Below are 24,468 nucleotides of genomic sequence, written 5' to 3'. Positions count from 1 at the left end.
CCAATTCTTACCTGCGAGGTCCATGTATGTGCAGTCCCATTGGGTATAGCTATCAGTGCATTACTGCCATTTTTAATGGCTGTATTAAGTGTTGAAGAAGTATTAAGTGTTAATAGAATATTTTTGATGCAGCTATAATTCTAACCTCTACTCTGATAGACCTTAAAGCACATGTGTCAAAGTGGCGGCCCGGGGGCCAAATCTGGCCCGCCGCATCATTTTGTGTGGCCCGGGAAAGTAAATCATGAGTGCCGACTTTTGGTTTTAGGATCATATTAAAGAGTATAGAGGTATATTAAATTTCCTGATTTTCCCCCTTTTAAATCAATATTTGTAATTTTTTAATCCATTTTTTCTGTGTTTTTACTTCAAAAATCATTTTGTAAAATCTAAAAATATATTTAAAAAAAGCTAAAATAAACATTGTTTTAGATCTATAAAAAGCTGAATATTCAGGGCTTTTAATCCAGTTCTTTTAATCCATTTATTAAAAAAATATCTAAATATTACATCTAAAAAGATCCGGCCCACATGAAATCAAGTTGACGTTAACGCGACCCGCAAACCAACCCGAGTCTGACAGCCCTGTCCTAAGGTAAGATGATGGCGCCCTGAGCGAGCAGGCACAAGTAAGTGAGTTATTTCACATTTTATGCAAGATACGTTTTTTTTTAAATGATCATATCGGCCGCAATGTCTTGCGCTATGGCGTTTCGTCTTTGTCACCTTGCAGTTTTGTGCATGTCAAGTCTAATCTAATAATAATAATTACTAAAATTAATAATAAGCCGTACCCTCGATTCAGTCATCTTTCTTTTAGCGACAAATAGGGCATATATGCGAGAAAATACGGTAAATTCTCTGAGATTGACACTGGTGCCCATTTCAGGGTGTTGTTTGCCTTTTGCCCGATACATTCCACCTCCCCGCATTCCTGCAGCGGAATAGTATATGATACGGAAAATGGAAGGATGAATACCTTGTTCAATTCCCAGTTCTCTTTTTTCCTAAATGTTTCATACATTACACCAAGGATGTCAGACTCGTGTTGTTTTGCGGGCTGCATTAACGTCAACTTAATTTCATGTGGGCCGGACCATTTTAGATATGATATTTTGATTTTTTTTTTTATAAATGGATTAAAAGAACTGGATCAAAAGCCCTAACTATTCAATTTTTTATAGATCTAAAACAATGTTTATTTGATCTTTTTTTTCTTAGTAAAGGAAAATCTCTTTTAATCATTGTTCCATATTAAAGTGGAAAACAAAATATTTTTAGATATTTTTAGATTTTACTAAATGATTTTTGAACTAAAAATAATTAAAAGAACTGGATTCAAAGCCCTGAATATTCAGTTTTTTATATATCTAAAACAATATTTATTTTAGCTTTTTTTTATATTTTTAGATTTTACAAAATGATTTTTGAACTAAAAACACGGAAAAAAAATTATTAAATTACAATTATTGATTTAAAAGAGGGAACATCAGGAAATATAATATACATCTATAATCATTTTAATTTGATCCTAAAACAGAAAGTGGGCACTCATGATTGACATTCTCGGGCCACACAAAATGATGTGGCGGGCCAAATTTGGCCCCCAGGCCGCCACTTTGACACCTGTGCATTACACTATACTACATTGTTGACATCTGTCAACTATATAGTATAGCATAGCACAGCCTAGCATTGTATAGTATAGTATCCGATACTATAATAAGTATAGTATTCTAAGGTGAACATGTTTTCAACCGAATAGTACTACAAATATTCCAACTAGAAAGAGACACACGGTTTAGAGTTTAGATCCTATGTGGACATTTTGCTCATGGGCAATGTCAGTATTAGGCGCCCGACACAAACGACCCAAGCAGTTACGAGTTCAATAACATTCTCAAGGGCAACTCTGCAGTTTTTCATGGGAAGTCAAGCGGAATCTCTCCAGCAAGAACTATCCATACTTTGTCAGTAATGGCCCTAATTCGAACCAGCCGCCTTCTCTGCCATGAAATGCAAATCTGCGCTGCTTTCTGCTCTTTCCCGCTCTTCTTTGCTACTGCTTGTGCATTTTTCTAATTAGAAAATAATTCTCAGCTTTTCCCCAATATATGATTTAACGCTAATGGAATCACAATGGGTTGCAATAATATATATTTTGCTGTTGCAAGGATGGTGTTACTGAATAAGCAAAAGTACAGTTGCAGTTTAAACTGATAGAGAGATGCTTTATGTATTTGGAACCCTTGTTTTCTCTCGTGGGAGAGGAGTAAATTAGTTGAACAAGGAGGATGCAGTACATTTTAAAGTACATCACTGTATTTTCATCACAAATATACTTTTGATAGATTACTTTTTAATTACATCTTGTGTTTTCTCAATTTGAAAATGTACCTTCTACTTAGGAGAGAATATTATACGGCGATCTCACAATAGTGTATTACTGAATGCGCTTTGTTTCTAATATGATATCCATCTATCTGGAATGAATTACATTTTATTTTCCTCTACTAATGAGATGGTCTTTGGCCAAGCTATAATTAATCTTCTTTCCGTATGATAGTAGAATAGGAGAAACAGTATTGTGCCGTGTTGCTACACTACCAACCTCTACTATGACCAAGTTTTGCCATTTTATACAATGCTCTGCTGTACTTTAGTTATGTAAATCTAGCAACGTAAAGATATATTATTGCCTGTACAAGTTAGACACAAAGTGCAAAAATTTTAAACTCAGTCAAAGAGCCACGAGCAACAAACGCACAAAAACACAACTAAAGCCATATAATTCACCATCACACTTTCTCCCCCTTACAAAACAACAATCAAATCTGCCAAATGATTTTAAATATAAATTATTGTTAGCCATATAATTCACCATCACACTTCCTTCCCCTTACAAAACAACAATCTAATCTGCCAAATTATTTTTTAAATATAAATTATTGTTAGCCATATAATTCACTATCACACTTCCCCTTGCAAAACAACAATATAATCTGCCAAATGATTTTTAAATATAAATTATTGTGAGCCATATAATTCACCATCACACTTCCCCTTACAAAACAACAATCTAATCTGCCAAATTATTATTTTAAATTTAAATTATTGTTAGCCACATAATTCACCATCACACTTCCTTCCCCTTACAAAACAACAATTTAATCTGCCAAATTATTTTTTTAAATGTAAATTATTGTTAGCCATGTAATTCACCATCACACTTCCTTCCCCTTACAAAACAACATTCTAATCTGCCAAATATTTCTTTTAAATATAAATTGTTAGTTTTTAAATTGGCCCCGATGAATTGGAGTGTGTTTTAGGGGCAAAGAGTCACAGTAAGTACGAATAAGAAGCAATTCATTCTGCCTGGGAGCCGCATGAGGCTCATGAGCCAAGTGTTCACCACCCCTGCTCTATTGCAACCTCTTGCCGGCTTCATTCAGTGTTTTCTATTTGACTTCCTGCATCCTCTCGTAATTTGACGTGACCACTAAGGTCAGGTGACGGTTGCCGCACCGACGATTTCAAAACACGGAGTGAAATGCAGCATGGCCACGCTCCTACGTGCATTCTCAATGAGGCACGGCCTGATGTTTGCGTCTACCAAAAGTACCAGAAGCCCATTGGACGACAGCCGCGTGTGGGCGTGGCCAGGAAACAGGAGAGTTGCAAAGCCATGCCCTCACGGAGTAGACATGGAGCGCCATGTACATGGTCGTCTACTCGAAGCAAACGGGAGCCTCCACTAGAAGCCTCGTCATTTCTCCCATTAAAAAAGGGGCAGAAGGTTTAAAAACTAAAAAAACCGGGAGGAGAAGAGCGGCCCCGTCGAGGATGGAGCGTGCTTTTGACGCACAGAATCTCATCTCCATTTCTTTGAGGAAAATCCAGAGCTCCAGGACCCAGCGAGGAGGCATCAAGCTCCATAAGAACTTGCTGGTAACGTACGTGCTGAGGAACGCACGGCAGTTTTACATGGGCAAGAACTTGAGTCCGACGCCCAGGAGGCAGCAATATGAAGACGTGGCGTTCGCAGCCCGAGAAACGCAACAATATCTGCAATTTACGGAGTTGGCCGATGACTTCTACTGCAACTTTGGGGGCCTGGATTCGGACACTTGGCAGTGCGGAGCAGCGCACCAGCAACACCAAACCGAGGTGGCGCACCAAGATGTTTCGCCTTGCGCCATGGTTCCTCCGAGCGATCCGGACAGCTTCTGGACGTGCGCGGACAAACCCGTCTGGGAGTCGCACGTCCCGAACTCGCAAGTCAATCACAAGACTGTCCTGGATCTGGACACCCATGTGGTGACCACCGTTACCAACGGATACTTCCATTCGGACTTTTGCGCGCAACCCAAACAGACTCAAATCAAGAAGAGACGGATGGATGCGAGTTTTCCCATCGTTGAGCCCGGGTTTTATTTGTCAGATTTCGGACCCGTTCCGTGGAAACGGTTCAGGACTGACGAAGATGGGTTTTCGGATCCTGAGCAATTGGACTCCTCGAATATCTCCAACCTGATCTCGGTCTTGGGTTCAGGTGGACTATCTGAGTTTGTGAGTTGGCAGCATTCGGACCTGGAGCAAATATTTGCCTCTCAAACTATTAGTTTAAAACACACCTTGTTATCAGGCAGCGGTTGGACGAGAGCGATTGAAGCGTTTTAATTTGTATTATTCTTTGCTTTGTCTTTTTCTTTTTTTCTTTTCATTGTTTTACAATAAAAACAGTCATCACTAAAAGTGTCCCTCTTTTCTCTTATTGATTATTAATGTCTTGACCTTTCAAGTATGAATAGAATGTTACAGGGACTGATCTTAGAGGAGGAAAAACTGACTTTTGGGGTTTAAAATGTGGAAATAGTGTCGGTTTTTACGTGCGTTCTCATAGTTTTGAGTCTGTGGGTTGTTTACTGTGGTGGTGGTTTATTACGGGGTCTTTGCATCCATGTTGGAAGAGCTCCCCCAGGCGGTCATTACGGGTACATGCACGCTCGTTACCTGCATAGGTGGCGACGGCAAAATGTTATTTTGGGTTTAAATGAGCACGTCAACGTTTAAATTCATTTCAAACACAGTTACTCTTTAACTGACAATAATGAATTTGCTTAATATTAGCCTAATATAAGTCATGTGAAAAAAATCGACTATTTTATTGGGTCGTGACTGTTATTATCGTGATTTTATTGACAATATTGAGTCGTGTGGATTTATTGTATAGCGGACTTGGGCATCAAAGTTGAAAATCCGGTATTTAAAGTACTCCCAGTTGTCGTTCTCGCAGGAGCCGATGGGGGGCGGGCGTCTCAAAATAGACGCCGAGCTCGTCCTTGAGACATGACTGCTCCAAGCTTTGACATCTTTAAAGACACCGGCGCGTCCATCTGACAACATGTTGGCCGTTTTTGTCAGAACTGCGGTGAGTGGACTTTTGAGTGACATTTTGCAAGCGATCGTGTGGATTAAATACAAAATGCATGGGCAGGAACCTGGAAGTGTGGGCAGGACGTTTGTTTGACAGCGGGCGGGACGCCATTCGCAACCTGCCCAGGACAGTGAGGCCGTTTGACAATATTCTTTTCTTTTTCTTTTATCGTGTGGCGTAGAAAGATTAAAATAGATTTTGTTTTAATCAGCGCGTCTGGTGCCGTCATACGTAACGATAGCCTGCGGGCCCTGAGTGACATTACGGTTATTTAGTAGTTCAAAATTGTCCTAATATTGCACAAACTGGCGATTAATTGTTATATAAATCGATATAATCGCGTTAAATTCGTCGTTTTATTATTGGGGGTTAATGCACTGCCGCTGCAACATTACTGCGTGTTGTCAAAAACTTGTTTATTTTGAAGAGGTTTACCGGAAGTGTTGCATTAAACGCGTACCATGTTTTTAGGTCAACAAGTATACTAAAATATCCACGCTTGTTATTTTGAATTATTACTGGTTAATTATTGAATTGAGAGATACTTAAACAATGTTTTTAGTTTGAATTATGACGGCAATTAACACGTGTGCCATATAGTTAGTTACTTTGTCCGAATGTTATTTCAAATTCAAAAAACATTTAAGTTAAATTCATTAAGGACTCAAAAAGTGTAAATGTACATATGTGACCTGGATCTGGGATAAGCACAATTTAACTCTAATTTCCCTTAATAGATATTATACTATTTGTACAAATATATTAACAGGGTGCTTGAATCAAAAATGAAAAAAACAAGTAGGATGGTAATAAAACCCGTACTTTATTTAGTGACAGATTTCCTGCATGTGCCAATGTTTGTTTCACCATTCCAAAGGTTCAACTGTGTTAACCTACTATTTTAAGATAGCATGGTGCACAGAAATATATTCGCTTAAGCTTCTTTGTTGTTTTGGTGTCAGGTTTTCACAAACCAAGCCCATCTTTCTGGCATGGAGTTTATTTGTAAAACGTTGAAATGATGTAAACAAGCCCTTCTTTGCACATTAGTTTTGTCTTGCCATCAAAGACCCCCGTTACTTACAATTAATATTTAATAACAACGTGCGGCGGTCATATTTTAGGTCAATCAGTGCTAGTGTGCTTATCGTAATCATATTAGCTCTTTTATGTCCAGATAGACAATCATAAAACTTCATTTGTTATCAGGGTTGTGCAAAATCTCCTTCAAAGCAGAGGAAGTGAACATAATGCAAATATTAATTTGGCTAGTTTGTATGTTCTAAGACAGGGGTGTCAGACTCAGGTTTGTTCGCGGGCCGCTTTAACGTCAACTTGATTTCACGTGGGCCGGACCATTTTAGATATAATATTTAGATTTTTTTTAATAAATGGATTAAAAGAACTGGATTAAAATCCCTGAATATTCAGTTTTTTATAGATCTAAAACAATGTTTATTTTAGCTTTTTTTAAATATATTTTTAGATTTTACAAAATGATTTTTGAACTGAAAACACACAAAAAAATGATTAAAAAATGATAATTATTGATTTAAAAGGGAAAATCAGGAATTTTAATACACATCTATACTCTTCATTTTAATTTGATCCTAAAACAGAAAGTCAGGACTCATGATTTACTTTCCCGGGCCACACAAAATGATGCGGCGGGCCAGATTTGGCCCCCTGGCCGCCACTTTGACACCTTTGTTCTAAGACGTCCAATTTGAAAACGATCCAAATGAGTATTTTTCCCAAAATGTGTTTTCCAGCTGCGGCCCGGCATAGTGACGCCATGCCGCCTGCTCGGTCCAGTGACACACATCCAGGAGAGGTCCCTGGTTCATCAGGAGGGCTTACCCAAGTTGCCCGTGCCCCCCTTGAAGCAAACCTGTGAGAACTATTTGGCTGCTCTGGAGCCCATCGTCAGCGAAGAAGAGCTGGAACACACGCGGAAGCTGGTGGACGAGTTCCTAAAGGGAGGTGTTGGGGAACGGCTCCAGAAGGGTCTTGAGCGGCGGGCACGAAAAACAGAAAACTGGGTAATTATTTCACGTTAAGGACCTCATTCTTCATGTTGCAGTGTAGAACTGATTGACGACTATCATTGTCAGATTTGGGTGACCACTCCGTACATATAATTGTGCTAAAGTGCCCCTTTCCCCCAACAAAGTCCTTAAAATCTCAACCTGCTTGACCTCTCTTTATGCGTTTTCTTTACATTTAGTTTTCTGCTGAAAAGATCGAACAAAGCAAAATGGCTCTTGTTAATTTAGTAAAGAGAAAATTACACCGACATAAGTAAAAAGCACTGTATTTCTCGGACTATAAGTTGTATTTCTGTAGAAGTCACACAGCCAATGAAAACACTAGGAAGAAAAAAAATAAATAAATAAATAATATTATATATATATATATATATATATAAAATCAGAAACCAAGAACAAGAATATGTTAAAGTAACAATTGTAGAATGTAGAACAACAGGCATATAGGCTATAGGCATTTGTTAACATAACAGGGTTGACCCTAAAGCTTAAAAAAATTAAAAATAAATAACATAACAGGCTGTCAGTGGTCAGAGGGAAAAAACATACTAACATATTAAAGTTTTTTGGGAAAACTATAGCCTAAAACTCACAAACATAACAAGTTGTTGGTGATCAGAGTGAAGAAATCAAGACACATTAAATCACACTTTAGTATTAGTCGCACCCAAACTGCGGCCCGAAAAAGTAGTGTCGACTTTCTGTTTTAGGATCAAATTAAAATGAAGAGTATAGATGTATATTACATTTCCTAATTTTCCCCCTTTTAAATCAATAATTGTAATTTTCTAATCATTTTTTTTCTGTTTTTAGTTCAAAAACCATTTTGTAAAATCTAAAAAATATATTAAAAAAGCTAAAATAAACATTGTTTTAGATCTATAAAAAACGGAATGTTCAGAACTTTTGATCCAGTTCTTTTAATCCGTTTATTAAAAAAAAAATCTAAATATTATATCTAAAATGGTCCGGCCCACGTGAAATCAAGTTGACGTTAACGCGGCCCGCGAACCAACCCGAGTCTGACACCCTTGATTTACAGCTATCGGAATGGTGGGTGCAGTCGGCCTATTTGGACTGTCGGATGCCGGTGGCGGTCTACACCAGCCCCGGCGTGGTTCTGCCACGCATGCACTTCCAGGATCGTCAAGGACAGATGAGGTGAGAGAGAAATAAGCCACAAAAATGTACTGCCAGATTTCCATCATTGTAAACAAAACACATGGCAATTCCATACATGACCAACCCCCTCTTGGACATAAACCATTTTTTAAAAATCACATAGTTCTTGTTAAAGACGGTGGGTGAGGGTTTATTGGAAACAAGTTCAACCACCACTGGAGTTTTAAGCCGACCTTTAGTTACGCTTTCTTCGCCATGCAGGCTATTTAAAGCGCGCTGCTGCTGCTAGCATTGCTTAGCTGTTTTTGACCACCGTGACCCGTGGGATATGCAGTGAACATGACGACCACATGCAACCAGAGACGAGCCAGGACAGTGTATACATGTATCAGCAGTGTATTGTTTTCCTGTAGTACAGAAGTGAATTTTGTAGTGTTCCTTTGGGGATTCGTTCAAACAAGAATTGGTCTTTTGCATGTGTTACTAGCATTGTGGGATCTTCTCTGCAGGTTTGCAGCCAAACTGATTGCAGGAGTGTTGGAGTTTAAAAAAATGATTGACAGGTGAGTTGGAATGGACATTATACGTATTATAATAAAAGCAATAAGTTGATTTTCCAATTCAAAGAAAAAGATTAGATCAAGGAATGTCATCATCAAGTGTGTCGTAATCCTCAGTATTTTTTTTAAATTTTTACTCATATACTCTTATTTCTGTATTTTTTCAATGTAAAAAAAAAAATATAAATATATATATATATATATATATATATATATATATATATATACATATATATATATATATATATATATATATATATATATATATATATATATATATATATATATATATATACATATATATATATATTATATATAGTGGAAAAACATCTCTGTGCCCCCCGCCCCACCTCAAAAAACTAAATAATAATCTGGTTAACCAGTAAGAATTGCGTGTTAGGCCTACAAAGTTCCTCTATAGTCCACATGTGTCAAAGTGGTGGCCCGGGGGCCAAATCTAGCCCGCCGCATCATTTTGTGTGGCCTGGGAAAGTAAATCATGAGTGCCGACTTTCTGTTTTAGGATCAAATTAAAATGAAGAGTATAAATGTATTTTAAATTTCCTGATTTCCCCCCCTTTTTAAATCAATAATTGTAATTTTTTAATCCATTTTTTCTGTGTTTTTAGTTCAAAAATCATTTTGTGAAATCTAAAAATATAATTTAAAAAAGCTCACATAAACATTGTTTTAGATCTTTAAAAAAACTGAATATTCATGGCTTTTAATCCAGTTCTTTTAATCCTTTTATTAAAAAAAATCTAAATATTATATCTAAAATGGTCCATTTTACGTGAAATCAAGTTGACGTTAACGCGGCCCGTGAACAACCCGAGTCTGACACCCTTGTCTTAACCTTTTGTGTCAACCCCCCCCCAAAAAACAATAATAAAAAATATATATATATATATATTACAGTGATACCCTGCCAGTAGAGTACCTGAGCAAGAAGCCTCTATGTATGGACCAATATTACCAAATCCTGTCATCTTGCCGTATCCCTGGACCAAAGAGAGACACCGTAGTAAACCACGCCATCGGCAAAACGCCTCCCACACACATCACTGTAGTCCATAACTTCCAGGTACTCAAGATGGCACTATTGTTCTATTATTACATCATTTTGCTAACCCAAATGTACAAAAAATGCTTGTTTTGCCTCGCAGTTTTTCGTGTTGGATGTATACAACAGTGATGGGACCCCCCTGACAGTCGATCAAATCTACATGCAACTGGAAAAAATTTGGAACACCTCTTTGCAGACCAACAAAGAGCCCGTCGGCATCCTAACGTCGCAGCATCGGAACACGTGGGGGAAAGCTTATAATAATCTTATCAGAGGTAACGCGACATTTCAAAAATGGGATGACGTCATAATGGCGTACTGATCATGCTGTTTTTTTTCCCCATTTGCAGATAAGACCAATAAGGAATCCGTTCGCGCCATCCAAAAAAGCATCTTCACCGTCTGTCTGGACGCACCGATGCCTCGCGTTTCCGACGAACTTTACATGAGCCGCGTCGCCGCACAAATGCTGCATGGGGGCGGAGCTCGCTGGAATAGCGGTAACCGCTGGTTTGACAAGACGCTCCAGGTGAGTCAATATCTGCAGAACGATAAACGTAGCAAGCGATGACGACTTCAGAATCACCATTTTCGTAATAATCGTCCACAGTTCATTGTCGGGGAAGACGGTACCTGTGGACTGGTTTATGAACATGCGCCCTCGGAGGGTCCGCCCATTGTGTTTCTCATTGATTATGTCGTCAAGTATATGTAAGGTTACTTCTATTCTTTCAATAGCATTTTTTTAACCTTTTTTAAATGACTGAGGATGATTGAAATCTGTATTTTTCGATCTCAGGCAGAAGACAGAAATAGTCCGTTCCCCCATGGTTCCTCTAAGCATGCCTCAGAAACTGCGTTTCAACATTACACCTGAAGTCAAGAGAGACATCGAAAAAGCCAAGCAAAATATGAACATGTATGTATTTGAAGGTTTAATTCATAGGAACTTGTATTTTTTTCGCGAGGCAAATATTTGAAGCAACGACTTCTTCCCTTTCCCAGAATGGTGCATGACCTGGATGTGAATGTTCTGATGTTCTCCCATTATGGAAAAGAACTGCCAATGCAACACAAGCTCAGCCCCGATGCCTTCATACAAATGGCGCTCCAGCTGGCCTATTTTAGGTAAAACATCCCTTATGGCATTTAATTAATCCCATGTGCCGTTTCTTGCATATGCGCAATCCATTTGTCATTTTTTTCTTGCATTTCAGAATGTATAGCATATGTTGTGCTACATATGAAAGTGCGTCGTTACGGATGTTCAAATACGGAAGAACAGATGTAATACGCGTGACTTCCAAGGAGTCGTTGGATTTTGTCCAAGCGATGCAGGACCCAAATAAACAGGTGTGCTTGTTGTTGTTGAAATTTGATCAGGCCGTTGAAATGAACTCAACAAGATTCTCCTGGTAGACTTTGAAGGAGCGTACCCCGTCGAAAACAACCAGAAACCCAGTTGCATTCTGTTCAATGCCCTGAAAATGTACAGGTTTGTTGATACTTAATCTGACTAGGACTCCAATCTCACTTGCAGAGCAGCGAGAGATTAGCCCTGCTGCACAAGGCTGCCAAGACGCATCGGGAGAACACGTACAATGTGAGAAGTCACAATTAGAATCTCAGAAAAATGCCATTTCGCTCAATGACTTCTTTACATTTCAGGCCATTCATGGACAAGCCATTGACAGACATCTTCTAGGACTTCGGTTGCAGAGTATTGAAGACCTCACGTCTATGCCGGGGATATTCATGGACACCTCTTTTGCTGTGGCCCATCATTATAATCTCCTAACCAGCCAGGTGTGCTCATTTAAATCCATTGAATAATGTCTTCTTAAATTTATCGGAATTGTCAATGCACGGTTATGTAAGTGGGCCAGAGAACAGTAATGCATAATTAATACTAGCTACTTTGGATAGTCCAGTGGCAGTCCGTGCATTTTCTCGTAGCGCCTTCAACGAATCAATCCAAGCCTCAAAACTATTTTATGGCTATAAAACCTCTACTGCAGCTACAGCTGCGACACATAAAAACTAATCAATAAATCAATGCACAAAAATTGGGTAAAATCCACTTCCTAGCAGCATTTAATGATTAAATACAAATACTGGAGCTTTTCAGACATTACAACCGGGCCTGGGGGGTGATTTCCCCGGGAAAAGACAGCGATGGACGTCAATGGCAAAACGGCAAAAATTGCACTAAAAAGGGGTAAAATCCACTTCCTAGCAGCATTTAGTGATTAAATACAAACACTGGATCTTAAATACAAACACTGGAGCTTTTCAGATATCAGAACCGGGCCCACAATTGAAATATTATTTAGGATATAGAATATAGCCATATTTTACTCACCAAAAATCATTTTTAACTGTACACAATATCCAGCAGAGAAGGCCTTGAAGGCCATGACGGCCCGCCACTGTTGGATACACAATTCCAAGTGACGTGTTTCCCAGGCGCTGGCATGATTGGCGAAGGTTCTCAACCCATTAAAATGGACCGTTTTGCTGATATTAGACATATTAGCCTCGCTTTTTGCGGCGACATCTCACTTCTGAGTCGTCCTCATCTTCTCTGATGGTTCCAGGTGGGTTCCAAGACCGACTGTGTCATGTGCTTTGGTCCAATGGTGCCAGATGGCTACGGAGTGTGTTACAATCCCATGGATGAGCACATCAACATTGCCATCACAGCCTTCAACAGCTGTGAAGAGACAAACGCGGCCAAGTATGCACAGACTGTAAATGATGCACTGTTGGACATGAGAGCTCTTCTGGAGGACACGGCGACAGCCAATCAGTGACCCCACACGCAATTCTTGTGCGGGTGGAGGGTTAGCTGTTATTGCTCCAGCACCCTGAGCCTCTTTGACACGGACCTGGGCGCCATTGCGAGTCTGGCGGGTGGCAACTTATTGTTTGTTATGTTTCTGTGGAGCCAAAATGGGGGACAATTAAGGCAATGCCATTGAAATCCAATAGAAATCTCCACTATATTTTATTACATGCAATTGAATATCTCGTTACAAGAACTTCGTTTGCACATTTGCTTTCAAATGTCAAATTAAATTTAACATTCTGACTTTTTACATTCATTTCACACTCAAATTTAAGGTTCCTCTGTTCGATATATCTTATTAAAAGAAATGTTTATTTGACATTGGAAAATGCTTAACGTTTTAGGAAGGAATATTCTGCCCGGAAGCTTCCCACTGTGTGCTTGTAATTTCCGTGGAATTCAACCTCCGCCATGTTACCTGAGGAGTACCACACAAACAGCTGCGAGCCTTTAAACACGTTGGTCTTCAGCATTTCCATATCTCGGATCTGAAGGACACACAAACGTGTTGCTTGAAAATGTCCACAATGGCAAACTACTAACTTTAGTTTTTGTGTTTTCCCACAGTGCTTTATGCAATGTAACAGTAACGTGCCCACCATAATGTACGAAGACTGTGAGTTTGTGGTGTTGAAGACCAATCCTATGTGCAGTGCTTGAATTCTGATCTTCAGTGAAGGAGGGGCGTTGATCAGAACACGACAAGCGTGGTTAGTGTCGGATGTTGTTGGATTCTCAAATTGCCCGCTGGATGAAAACAGCTGCTTGTCGCAATCTTTGGGGGGGAGTAAAAACTGCATTCATCAGTGGAAACACATGCTGATTGGGTCAAGTCACAATAGGAGATTATTTTACTGGCCTTTAGAGGGCAGTGTCTACCTTCGGGATTTAAATATAGTGCACGGAGGGGTTTAAAATACCAAATGATATTATACAGAGAACATAAAAACACAGTCCCTACATCGTGGTGATTTGCCTATTGCGGCAAGTCTTGGAACCCATTACCCGCGGTAAACGAGGTATTACTGCACATTATACAATAGGCCAAGGATGTCAGACTCGGGTGGGTTCGCGGGCCGCTTTAACGTCAACTTGATTTCACGTGGGGCAGACCATTTTAGATATAATATTTAGATTTTTTAAATATATATATATTTATATATACTTCTGTGCACCGTGCTATCTTTTTAAATATATTTTTAGATTTTACAAAATGATTTTTGAACTTAAAAGCAAAGAAAAATATGATTAAAAAATTACAATTATTGATTTAAAAGGGGGAAAATCAGGAAATTTAATATACATATATACTCTTCATTTTAATTTGATCCTAAAACAGGAAGTCGGCACTCATGATTTATTTTCCCGGGCCACACAAAATGATGTGCCGGGCCAGATTTGGCCACTTTGACACATGTGCAACAGGCCATTCACCATTGAAAATCACAAATTTCACCTTTAATTGTGTCGGAAATGTGCCATGTTTTGCTTGTGGATCCAATTTAATCTGTGATTTAACTCAGCCAGAAAATACTAAACCATTACACTGTAAAGTTTACAGCATTGGTTTTGGCAATCGCGGCCTTAAATGTGACCATATTTGACACAAACACAATACAACGGTCATCCGTTAATCCAATTGCATCATAAGTTCTAGTGAATGCACATATCCTACTTTGATGTTGGATCTTTTTCACATTTCTCTGTGAGCTGTAGGTGAACACGATTCCATTCCCACGGGTGAGCAGGTTCTGTCCGACGAGAAGGACATTGGTTCTTGTGGTCAGCGAGCTACCTGCCGCCCGCTCGCACTTACGCACGACTGCCAGTCGGTCAAAAAACACAGCATATTCGCCTGTGGAAACGCCTTCAATTCATTATTTTATCCTTTTTTATATGTGGAATATCAAGTAAAAATGTTTGCTTGCAGTTTAATGCTCACTCTTTTTGCAGTTTAAGGAGCTGGACACTATTTTAAGGTGAATGACCTCATCCAGAGGTCGACCAATGGCCACCGTGCAGAGACCAGTGATGTTGCTCAAGTCAACGGTGCCCGATTCTTGCAAGAGTAGCTGCCCGCATGCATCTGGTGAGACGAAAACACTCTCAGTACACGGTCTTAAGCACCCTTGAAATTGCAAATAATCTAGTTTATTTACTTGGTCCGAGCAAAGGGCTTGCGGTTGACGCGGCCTGCGGAATCGCGACTGTACCGGATGAACGTGGAGGTAGATTTTGAACACGGTATTGTTTTATCGTTGAATTCGGAGTGTGAGACAAGTGAGAATCCTCCTCGAATGCGGTATAAGTAGCTGGAATGACAACTGAGGTAGATTGCACATTTGTGCAGCTGTCCATGCTGCAGCCTTGAATGGTGATTGGCTTGGGCATGTGCATGCACAGTAAAGGACTGAGGGGCTCGGGTTTAGAGGGCCCCATGCAGGACACTGTTCTGGACTGAATGCCGTCACCACAAGACACTGAACACTACAAGAAGAAGAAAAACAGTATGTTATTTATTATTATTACCGTATTTTCACGACTATAAGGCGCACATAAAAGTCTTAAATTTTCTCCAAAATAGACAGGGCGCCTTATAATCCAGTGCGCTTTATATATGGACCAATACTAAAATTGTTATCATGATAAAATAAAATAAAGCAGTAGATAGGGTACACCATCCTCTACAGCTCTCACAACTACGGCAAGCAGCCCCGACTCTACTATTTCCCCCGTGGAAAAAGTACTATGCAGTGACTGCTGGGATATATAGTTCTATTGTCAATACACCCAATGGGTTGTGGTCTGGACATAGACATCAACACAGCTTTACGAAGCATGGAAGACATCCTTGGAATAGTTACGCTAGCTACTGCCTTTTTGAAAACGTGTTTTTAGCGTGTGGGTGTCGCGTGTATGTTTAAGATGGTGTATGTTTTGCCATGCCTGGCTGCGTCTATAAAACGGTGCGTCCTTTGTGTGTGTAAAATACAGAAATAGCACTCGTTATTGTCATTGCGGCTAAAAATACGATGCGCCGTATAGGCGTGAAAATACGGTATGTTAATCAGTGTCTGTTTGTTTTTGTTGTTTTCCAACCAATCCTTAAAATTGATAGATTTACACGATTCCTGATTTTTTTAAATCATTTTGATGATAGTACCTGGCTCCATGGCTTTGCCTCCCACCTGAAGGTGCACACCTGCACCAGGCATGGCACCGTGGTAGCCGGTTTGACCCATTTCTGACAGCTCTCCTCGAGCGCCACCCTTTCCTTGCCTTGAACAAACTGAACACAGGTAACGATCCTGTGAGCTACCCCCAGATTACACGAAACAGAGCATTGTGACATGCTCTGAATCTTCCATCTGAACACAAGAAAATGGTCATCAATGGCTTTGGCGTCACTACAACACCATTATATATATATTGTAGCCGTTTGTATTTGACCTGGCTGGGCAGTCGTGCGTGTTGCAGGGTATTACTAGTGTTGGTTTTGGGGAGTCACTGCACTCAGAATCCTCCAGTACCGTTTCTTCCCCATCTATTTCCTGAGCACAGTACATCACAGTGTTGGCAACCCCTCCGCCACAGGTTGTACTGCAAATCCCTAGCTTGGATCGCCATCTGGTGTTGGAAAATGTCATATTTTGAGAAGGTAGAGTCATAACTCTCATTACAAAGTGTGTCTTTTACATTGGAGGGCAAGGGACTGCACTGCAGTTCTCAAATGTAGGTGGAGCTTTTTTCGCTGGGTCGCAGTGGAAGTCAGGTACCCTCCATTTGGTGAGGTAGTTCACACAGGAAAACAATACATGTTTTGTTCCTATAGGAATATACATGTTTGATGAGTACAAAATCCTTGTTTAGAGAACTTTTTTTGCATACCGTTGCCACAGGTCTTTGAGCACGGAGTGATCATTGGGGTCCATACAAAGACTGCAGCTTGTCGGGAGCGTGGCATCAAGACAGGCTCATCCTGTGAGGAATAATAGCCTAAGAAAATTTTGACATATTGATATGAGCGAGTACAGTTGTCTTTTTACCTCCCTCGTTATGTTCCACCCAGTAGGGCAGACGGCAACGACACAGGGCACAGATTCAGGAGGTCTTAGATTTGAGCAGAAGCTTTCTTTCACTTCAACCTCTTTGCTGTCCTCTTGACGGACACATGACACTTTTCTCAATACTTCTCCTGGACCGCAGACTGCAGAACAATTTCCCGCTTCGGACACGTGCCACCTTAAAACACAAAAATGAGGTCAGTTTTTACACTTTTTTACACTTGGATCTAAATGTCTTGCATTTGTTGAGACAGGCACGGAAATTAGGGGGGGCTCGAAGGGTGCGGCCCCACCCAAACTTTGGTCTATAGGAGGCCGGTTTATCGAGGATAACAAAAGCGAAATAATGCGTCCATGTGCACTTACTACCTGGCAGGACATAGTTGAAGTTGACATTTTTCAACAGCGTTCGGCGCGGAATCCACGGGGCAGTCGGAATCCCGAACCCTTACAAGATCCGCGCCATGTTTTTGAACGCATGTTACAGAACGTATTTTCTCTCCACTACCACAGGAAGTGCTGCAGGGTCCAAACTTTCCCGCAAACCACCTGTGAAACAATCATACACTTATTATGAGTACGTTATTGGCACAAGGCAAAACACTATTATAATTCATGATTTTTTTATGGATAAATCAATTTAACACTGGGTTATTTTGGCTCAGATTCAGCCACACTTTTCTCTAACATAAACGAGCAGCTGCAGCTTAAGTCGGAAACTTTGATGTTGTTGCGACTACTACTACGCTTCAATTCGCGGCACCCTTTATTCGTAATAAACATACAAACAAAAACATCAGCACCAATGCAAATTTAACCCCTTAAACCTCTGTTGCCTTGCTGCTATACTAATAAAGTTGAATTATACATTCAATAACATACATCAACATAAGTTGTAAGAATCCACAATAAATTTCCTAATAAAAATAGGGGTAGGACAGATCATTTGTGTTTTATTTAATACAGTTCTATGAAGTTTGGGGCTTTTTTTGCACCATTTTTTGCGCTTTTACTGTAAATGAATATCAGCTCCAAATATTGGTTGTCGTCCTCCTCTAACCACTAATAATCGGTATTTGTCGTTCAACGTTTGTAATCAATATATCACACTTGCGTTGGAGGGCAGGGTGGGAGCTGACAGGATGTAGGCAATGGTAAAGGTGGAGATGGTGGACAATGGTGTTCCTCCAGATGTTTGTTGGTTTCTTCTTCCACACATACATGCTGATGCTTCTGCAAACCTGTAAGAAAAAGAGCTTTTCTTTAATATTTAACATTCATGTGTTGTGACAGCATCTTAGCTGGATTATTAGCATTTAATAAAAGGATCTGAACATATTATGACATACCCAAACCACAGGAGACAGAGCAGGGTGTCATAACAAGGCTCCATATCCCTAAAAGTTTAACTTCTCCAAAGTCGCTGCGATCATTAGGAACATAAAACTGATAACTGATATTGGGTTTAGTTTTTTCCCCATACTCCTTCCCATATCTGCGATAAACCTGGAACAAGAATGTGTAGCAGTTTTAAATGACAGGTCTTTTGGACTTAGTGTACTTTTACTGTAGTTTGTAATCCAATTTTTTTGCAATGTTATAAACACTAACTTGAATTTTTATTGGCTGTTGCACCGGTCCCGCCAGTAGTATCTCTTCCATTTCAGGCAAGAGGTCGGGGGTCAAATGGAGACGGTAGTCTAGAAATTTATCATCCAAAGGGGAGGGATGGGTTATATTTAGCGCCATTCTGCCAGTCCCAGAGACGACGTATTTGTCTCCATACATCACAGCTGTAAAAGCAGAAGGCAGAAATATTCTGACTTACGATTGATTCTATAAATAAGATCATGCCACGTACCCATATGAGTGAATAGAGGCGCCCTGTTGACGATATAAACCTGTGTGGAATTTATTGGCAAGGTCAAGAAAGTAGTGTACTCTGAAATGGAATGCAGGAAGTCAAAACAGAGCACTATTCATCAGCAAATACCCACACAAAATCCATTAATTATGATTACAACCATCCACAAATTACACTAGCATAAATATGATGAATTACAGTACCCGATATTTCAAAATGCTTCAGTAGGAATCAACTGGTCTTGCCTCTTGCTCCACCTCCGGTATATGAGTCGGAGGTAAGTGTGCAGGAAGATCCATTTCCCCCGCAAAAACCACACACATCTCTCACTTTCCCAGAATGTAACACGCCATCGCAGCCGAAGATCTGAAAGTAAGGAATATTAGTCAATTTAGGATTGATTTTCATTTTGTTTTTGTATTACCAGGCATTTCCCTCGCAGACAAACTCCAGTCGGACCAAAGGCTGATCGTCCTTCAGTCTCACATCGCGTCCCGTCAGCAAAATGAGAGCCTCGGCTAACGATGAAATCTTCTCCCTTGGACTGACACATGTATCTGCATTGCTCGTCACCTGTTTTAGGTAAGATTTTTTTCAAAAGTTAGTGCGCAGGATGAATATCTTATGTTTTCCCACCTTGGGAAAAGCCCACTGCAGGGATCCATGTGTAGAAGGAGGCCTGGTTTGGACGAAGGTAAAGTGGTTGGACATCTGTTTTGGAGCACTGCTCGGCCATGAACTCGAGCTGGGTGCCCTCACACGCCTGCGAAGGCATATATTTCTTTTAAAATGATTTTCTGACATCATGAATTTACACCCAAACTGCCAAAAGCTTTACTTTCTTAGTTTCCCATGCTCTGTCTTTTATTATGACGCAAGCCTCACCTTCTGGTTACAAAGTTCAGCCTCAATACCAAGCCCCACACAATCATTTCCCCCAAAGGCAGGCCTGAAAAACAAAAATTACAACCAGCTTTTTGGTAACCTGATTTTTAGCTGTTGACTGTGAACCACCCTGCGAATATGAACTATGTTGACCTTGGGTTGTTGCACTCCTGTATGCGGTGAACGACCCCCCCGCCACATGTTCGTGAGCATGGGGAGAACCCGGACCAGCTAGACCAAGATCCATGCACAACGGCAGAGGTGCCGAGCTGGTCTGGGGAGACGCAACGGCCCTTCAGACACCACTGCAAAAAAAAAGTTCAATATTGTTTATGCTTTCCTCAAAAGCCATGAAAAATGTCTTCTATTACTCGATGAGGTGCACATTGAGTCCCATCGAGCAGTGGCACTAAAAGACGTTTGCAGGAGCTGTCATCATTTGGGTCCGTGTGACAAGACAGAACCCGACACATTGGCTGACGAAGAAAGCAGCGGTATCATTTATAAATTGTTTTAATTAATTACTATATTAAAATAACGTTTATATCACCAAATCTGGATTTGCGAACGAACAGCTTCTTGCGGTATTCCCAAAAGCTATTCGACACTGGTCATCAATCCCGTAGTAAAGTCCAGGTTTCCAGTCTTGTAGGGAACTTTCTTGGCCTGGTGGATCCTTTACACAATCTGCATTCCCTTCCCTATGAACACAATTGCATATAATTGCACGCAGATATGATTCTACAGGCATAAAAGATAACGCTGAAGTCAGTGGCGGTCCATGCATTTTCTCGTAGCGCCTCCAACGGGTAAAACCCACTTCCTAGCAGCATTTGAGATGATTAAATACAAATACTGGAGCTTTTCAGACATTACAACCGGGAGGGTTGATTTCCCCGGGAAAAGACAGCGATGGACGCAACAGTTATCGATGCTTGTTTAATGCAGCAGAGCCTGCAGAATTGATTGTGAAGGCCTTGAGGCAGATTTCTGACCCTGGCAACAAATAATGGCTTAAATGTAATTGGTTAAATGCTTCAATATGAAAACACACATCTGGAAGCAGTGCAACCAGGGGGAACAGCAATGAGAGGAAGCTAACAGACAATTTGGAAAAAAAAGTATTGATGGACAATATATAATATATGATTCAGATATTTCTTAGACCAGCAGAGGAGGCCTTGAAGGCCCTGACGGCCCGCAACTGGCTGAAGTATCCTATCTGTAACGTGTACGTGTTTAATGCATTGAAAAGAGCGGGCTAGTGGGTGAAGCTAACAGCAATGTTGTTGTTTTTTAGCTCAGCAGACAGCACGCTTGACCGCAAGAGTGCAGCAACGTCAACACCGCATTTGGAAATGTGACTCACTTGAAAAAGGCAAGGAGCTGATCTCTGCTGCAAGACGACCAAGTGAGATCTATGCTGTTATAGCCTCCATCAGACGCCATCATGAAGCCACTCCCACTGCACAACTTCCCCACGCCGTCGTGGTTGATTCCAAAACTGAGGTAAATATGTTGGGTGAGTGATAAAAAAATATTTTGCTTTTTGTTGACCGATCAGTTTTGAGAATAGTTGCTTCAATACATTTGCGAGCTGGACTCTGCAGTACCTATGTCCAATCTCATGGGCAATAGTAATCCCGAGGTCAAATCCAGTGTCTTCTGCGATCACACAGCTCCATTGACTAGAACAAGCACCCCCCAGCTGCGTCACACCCCTCACTCGATTGTTCCCATCAGGCAACATCAGGTCGTATCTGCGTTGCGGGAAGGAAAAAAAAAAAAAAAGTCTCCCAATTAGCCAATCAGAACAGCAATGTGTCACAAACCTTGTAATGTACAAGAAGAGATCAGCGTGAAGGGGGTCGGTATCATTTGAAGGATTTAAGCGAGCGCCCCAGTCGCATACGCTTCGGAGAGAAGAGGTGATGTTTGGGGACATTTGGATCTCTGGCTGGAATCGGGAGAAAGAACAAGGAAAAAATTAAGGATCGTAATCGTTTGCACGAACTCTAGAAAGAGTGGCTGACCTCTGGTTCCGACAGAATAATCATGCGAACCAAGTGCATCCTCATGTTGGCTCCCAAAGTGCTATCTCGTAACAGTTCTGAGGCCTAAGAATGAGGTCCTAGATGTAAAAAATGCTTGAACATATTACGCATTTGTCATTGCGTACTTACAATATTGAGGTTGGTGAATATATAACGTTCTGTATCTTGTTTGTGGATCTGTTGCACATCCGGCGCGACCACTACTAAGAGTTCCAAGTGTGTGACATCAGGCATCGCAGTTGACCGGCGAGACCGCCCTCTCACTGCACAATATATACATTCATGAATTGTGTTTTTAGAGGCTAGATGCTCACGATATTTGAGGTGGTCTTACGACCTGTGATGTCAGAAGAGAGAGAATTTGTAAGCCTGTCTCTCTGTCGGCTGGTGTAAAACAAAGCCTGTAAACGGGGTGGAGAATGAGAACATATTTCAAATATCCGGCCAAATTTGGTCGATTTGAAAGTTTCACAGATGATAAACAGTTTAAAGTTGAAAAGTCCAATGTACTTAGCAGAGGCCTTGAGCAGTGGGATCGCGAGAAGAAGCCACGGCGTTGGCGTCAACGCCAGCTATCCTCTTACCTCGTCCGATGGAGATCTCATTATCGAGCTGAATCCAGCGAGCGGAAGCAAAAGATAGAGTAGAATCACGAACACCTTTCCGGACCCTCTTCGTGAGCACATGTCTGGGCCCCTTTAAGACAAGGACAATATGTCAAAGTCCCCCTACTACAGGCCAGAAGCAGGGGGGGTTGTGTTTATGCAAACAGAAAGGACAAAGTTGAGGACATTAGACATTTGATTTGCTGTTTTCCCTTGTGCAGGAGCACAGAAAGGTCTGTCATTGGCTACCGATTCTGTGTGTACACAATGATTCTGGTTTGGATTTCAGCACATTTGCTTGTGAGGAATACATTGCTTCTCTATGTGGTTAACAACAGCTGTGTCCAAACTTGTACCGAAAAATCAACGAACACAAGGGCCAACTTGAAATCTACTATAATACTTTTATTTTTTTTAAATAGACAATCAGAATTGGGTTAAAAAAACAAGAACTGCTTTTAATTTTAATTTTAAGTATTTACTCATGGGCTTCCATTAACGAAAATAGACGTCAAATTCATTTTTGCGATGTCTATTACTACCAGTAGAGGGCAGACATGTTTTTTTTCTGTTTGTCTTGGTCAGTCTTAAGTTGTGGAGTTATTGTGGAAAGGTACACAACACAATGACGCTATCGGCTAAAATTAAATATGGTAAATATTGAGTACTTTAAATGTTTATGTTTTTAACCTGCGAGGAAAATTGACATGAACCAGAACCCCAAACTGGTCCTAATTTTAGATACTAAATCCTTTGCTAAATATTTGCAATTCCAAACACATACATTATTATGGTAAACTCTTAAATGGGCTTCATTGTGATTTGGAGCATTGCCTATGTTGTTATTGTATGTCTGTTCCATGCCAAACTTTTTTTGCCTAAATGCCACCGTGAACAGGTGTTGACTCACAGATCCTTCTTTTCCTGTTCCGAAACGTTATCCATCCTTAGTGGTATTTTCTCTCCATAAACATTGGATTGAAGCCTAATATGACATTATCTGGCCATTCTCACACTGAGTCAACAACTGCATGACACTGGCATTGTACCAGCATTGCTAAATCTTCCTGTATTCAGAGAGCTAAATCGGCTAGTTATGACTGTGGACGGATTGTATATTTATGATGAAATATATTATATATCAAGAGCCATATGGCTTACTCCAACATGCACACCAGATAATGCCTCAGGAAAAATTGTGTTTTGTTAGGGAAAATGAGGCTTAATGCAGTCCAAAATACTGTATCAACTCCTCTTTCTTAGATTGAGATGTAAATGAAATAGCATTTTTAGTAACATGTTAATCAATAATCTCACTGTGATATATATGTATATGTAGGTATATGTATGTATATATGTATGTATATATGTGTGTATGTATATATGTGTGTATGTATATATGTATGTATATATGTATGTATGTATGTATTTGTGTGTATATATATATGTATATATGTGTGTATATATATATGTATATATGTGTATATATATATATATATGTATATATATATATATGTGTGTATATATATATATATATATATATATATATATATATATATATATATATGTATATGTGTATATATATATGTATATGTATATATATATATATGTATATGTGTATATATGTGTATGTGTGTGTATATGTGTGCATATGTGTATGTCTGTGTATATATGTGTGTGTATATGTGTGTGTATATGTGTGTGTATGTGTATGTGTGTGTATGTGTATATGTATGTATATATACATATCTATATATATGTATATATACATATCTATAGATATATGTATATATACATATCTATAGATATATGTATATATACATATCTATAGATATATGTATATATACATATCTATAGATATATGTATATATACATATCTATAGATATATGTATATATACATATCTATAGATA

General features: G+C 39.9%; 3 protein-coding genes and 1 long non-coding RNA gene across 5 annotated transcripts; 3 read left to right on the top strand and 1 right to left on the bottom strand.

Annotated features, from left to right (window-relative positions):
* The first annotated feature begins 3,354 nt into the window (after positions 1-3,354).
* LOC144074561 (immediate early response gene 5-like protein) lies at positions 3,355-4,758 on the top strand. Its single transcript, XM_077601055.1, has one exon. It carries the CDS (start codon positions 3,718-3,720, stop codon positions 4,681-4,683), a length of 966 nt encoding a protein of 321 aa, XP_077457181.1. The 5' UTR covers positions 3,355-3,717; the 3' UTR covers positions 4,684-4,758.
* A 494-nt stretch (positions 4,759-5,252) lies between these two features.
* On the top strand, positions 5,253-13,736 carry LOC144074405 (carnitine O-acetyltransferase). Its single transcript, XM_077600825.1, has 14 exons — positions 5,253-5,434; positions 7,213-7,482; positions 8,531-8,649; positions 9,120-9,173; positions 10,089-10,254; positions 10,337-10,511; positions 10,587-10,765; positions 10,847-10,947; positions 11,036-11,155; positions 11,242-11,364; positions 11,454-11,589; positions 11,777-11,839; positions 11,905-12,042; positions 12,834-13,736. Exons 1-14 carry the CDS (start codon positions 5,408-5,410, stop codon positions 13,047-13,049), a joined length of 1,887 nt encoding a protein of 628 aa, XP_077456951.1. The 5' UTR covers positions 5,253-5,407; the 3' UTR covers positions 13,050-13,736.
* Positions 13,227-22,693, bottom strand: adamts13 (ADAM metallopeptidase with thrombospondin type 1 motif, 13). 2 transcript variants are annotated; one of them, XM_077600823.1, is made up of 29 exons: positions 22,536-22,693; positions 22,289-22,352; positions 22,081-22,214; positions 21,931-22,014; positions 21,730-21,854; positions 21,511-21,657; positions 21,267-21,401; positions 20,448-20,598; positions 20,269-20,373; positions 20,051-20,202; positions 19,898-19,961; positions 19,649-19,775; positions 19,437-19,585; positions 19,258-19,378; positions 19,010-19,090; positions 18,760-18,941; positions 18,498-18,654; positions 18,263-18,389; positions 17,518-17,697; positions 17,131-17,326; positions 16,973-17,063; positions 16,781-16,910; positions 16,535-16,711; positions 16,248-16,452; positions 15,244-15,571; positions 15,027-15,170; positions 14,760-14,939; positions 13,684-13,859; positions 13,227-13,572 (listed from the first exon to the last, which is right to left on the bottom strand). In XM_077600823.1, exons 1-29 carry the CDS (start codon positions 22,635-22,637, stop codon positions 13,417-13,419), a joined length of 4,170 nt encoding a protein of 1,389 aa, XP_077456949.1. In that variant the 5' UTR covers positions 22,638-22,693; the 3' UTR covers positions 13,227-13,416. The 2 variants fall into 2 exon arrangements, 1 of the variants encoding a protein (XP_077456949.1); XR_013300284.1 differs by lacking the exons at positions 13,227-13,572; positions 13,684-13,859; positions 14,760-14,939 and having other exon boundaries at positions 16,273-16,452.
* LOC144074406 (uncharacterized) lies at positions 14,383-19,783 on the top strand. The gene is made up of 3 exons (XR_013300285.1): positions 14,383-15,173; positions 19,440-19,594; positions 19,660-19,783. It is a non-coding gene; the product is annotated as an uncharacterized LOC144074406 (long non-coding RNA).
* Positions 22,694-24,468: the final 1,775 nt, after the last annotated feature.

Source organism: Stigmatopora argus, chromosome 5 (genome assembly GCF_051989625.1).
Source record: "Stigmatopora argus isolate UIUO_Sarg chromosome 5, RoL_Sarg_1.0, whole genome shotgun sequence".
NCBI classification, from domain to species: domain Eukaryota; kingdom Metazoa; phylum Chordata; class Actinopteri; order Syngnathiformes; family Syngnathidae; genus Stigmatopora; species Stigmatopora argus.
This window is presented reverse-complemented; position numbering and strand designations above follow the sequence as displayed.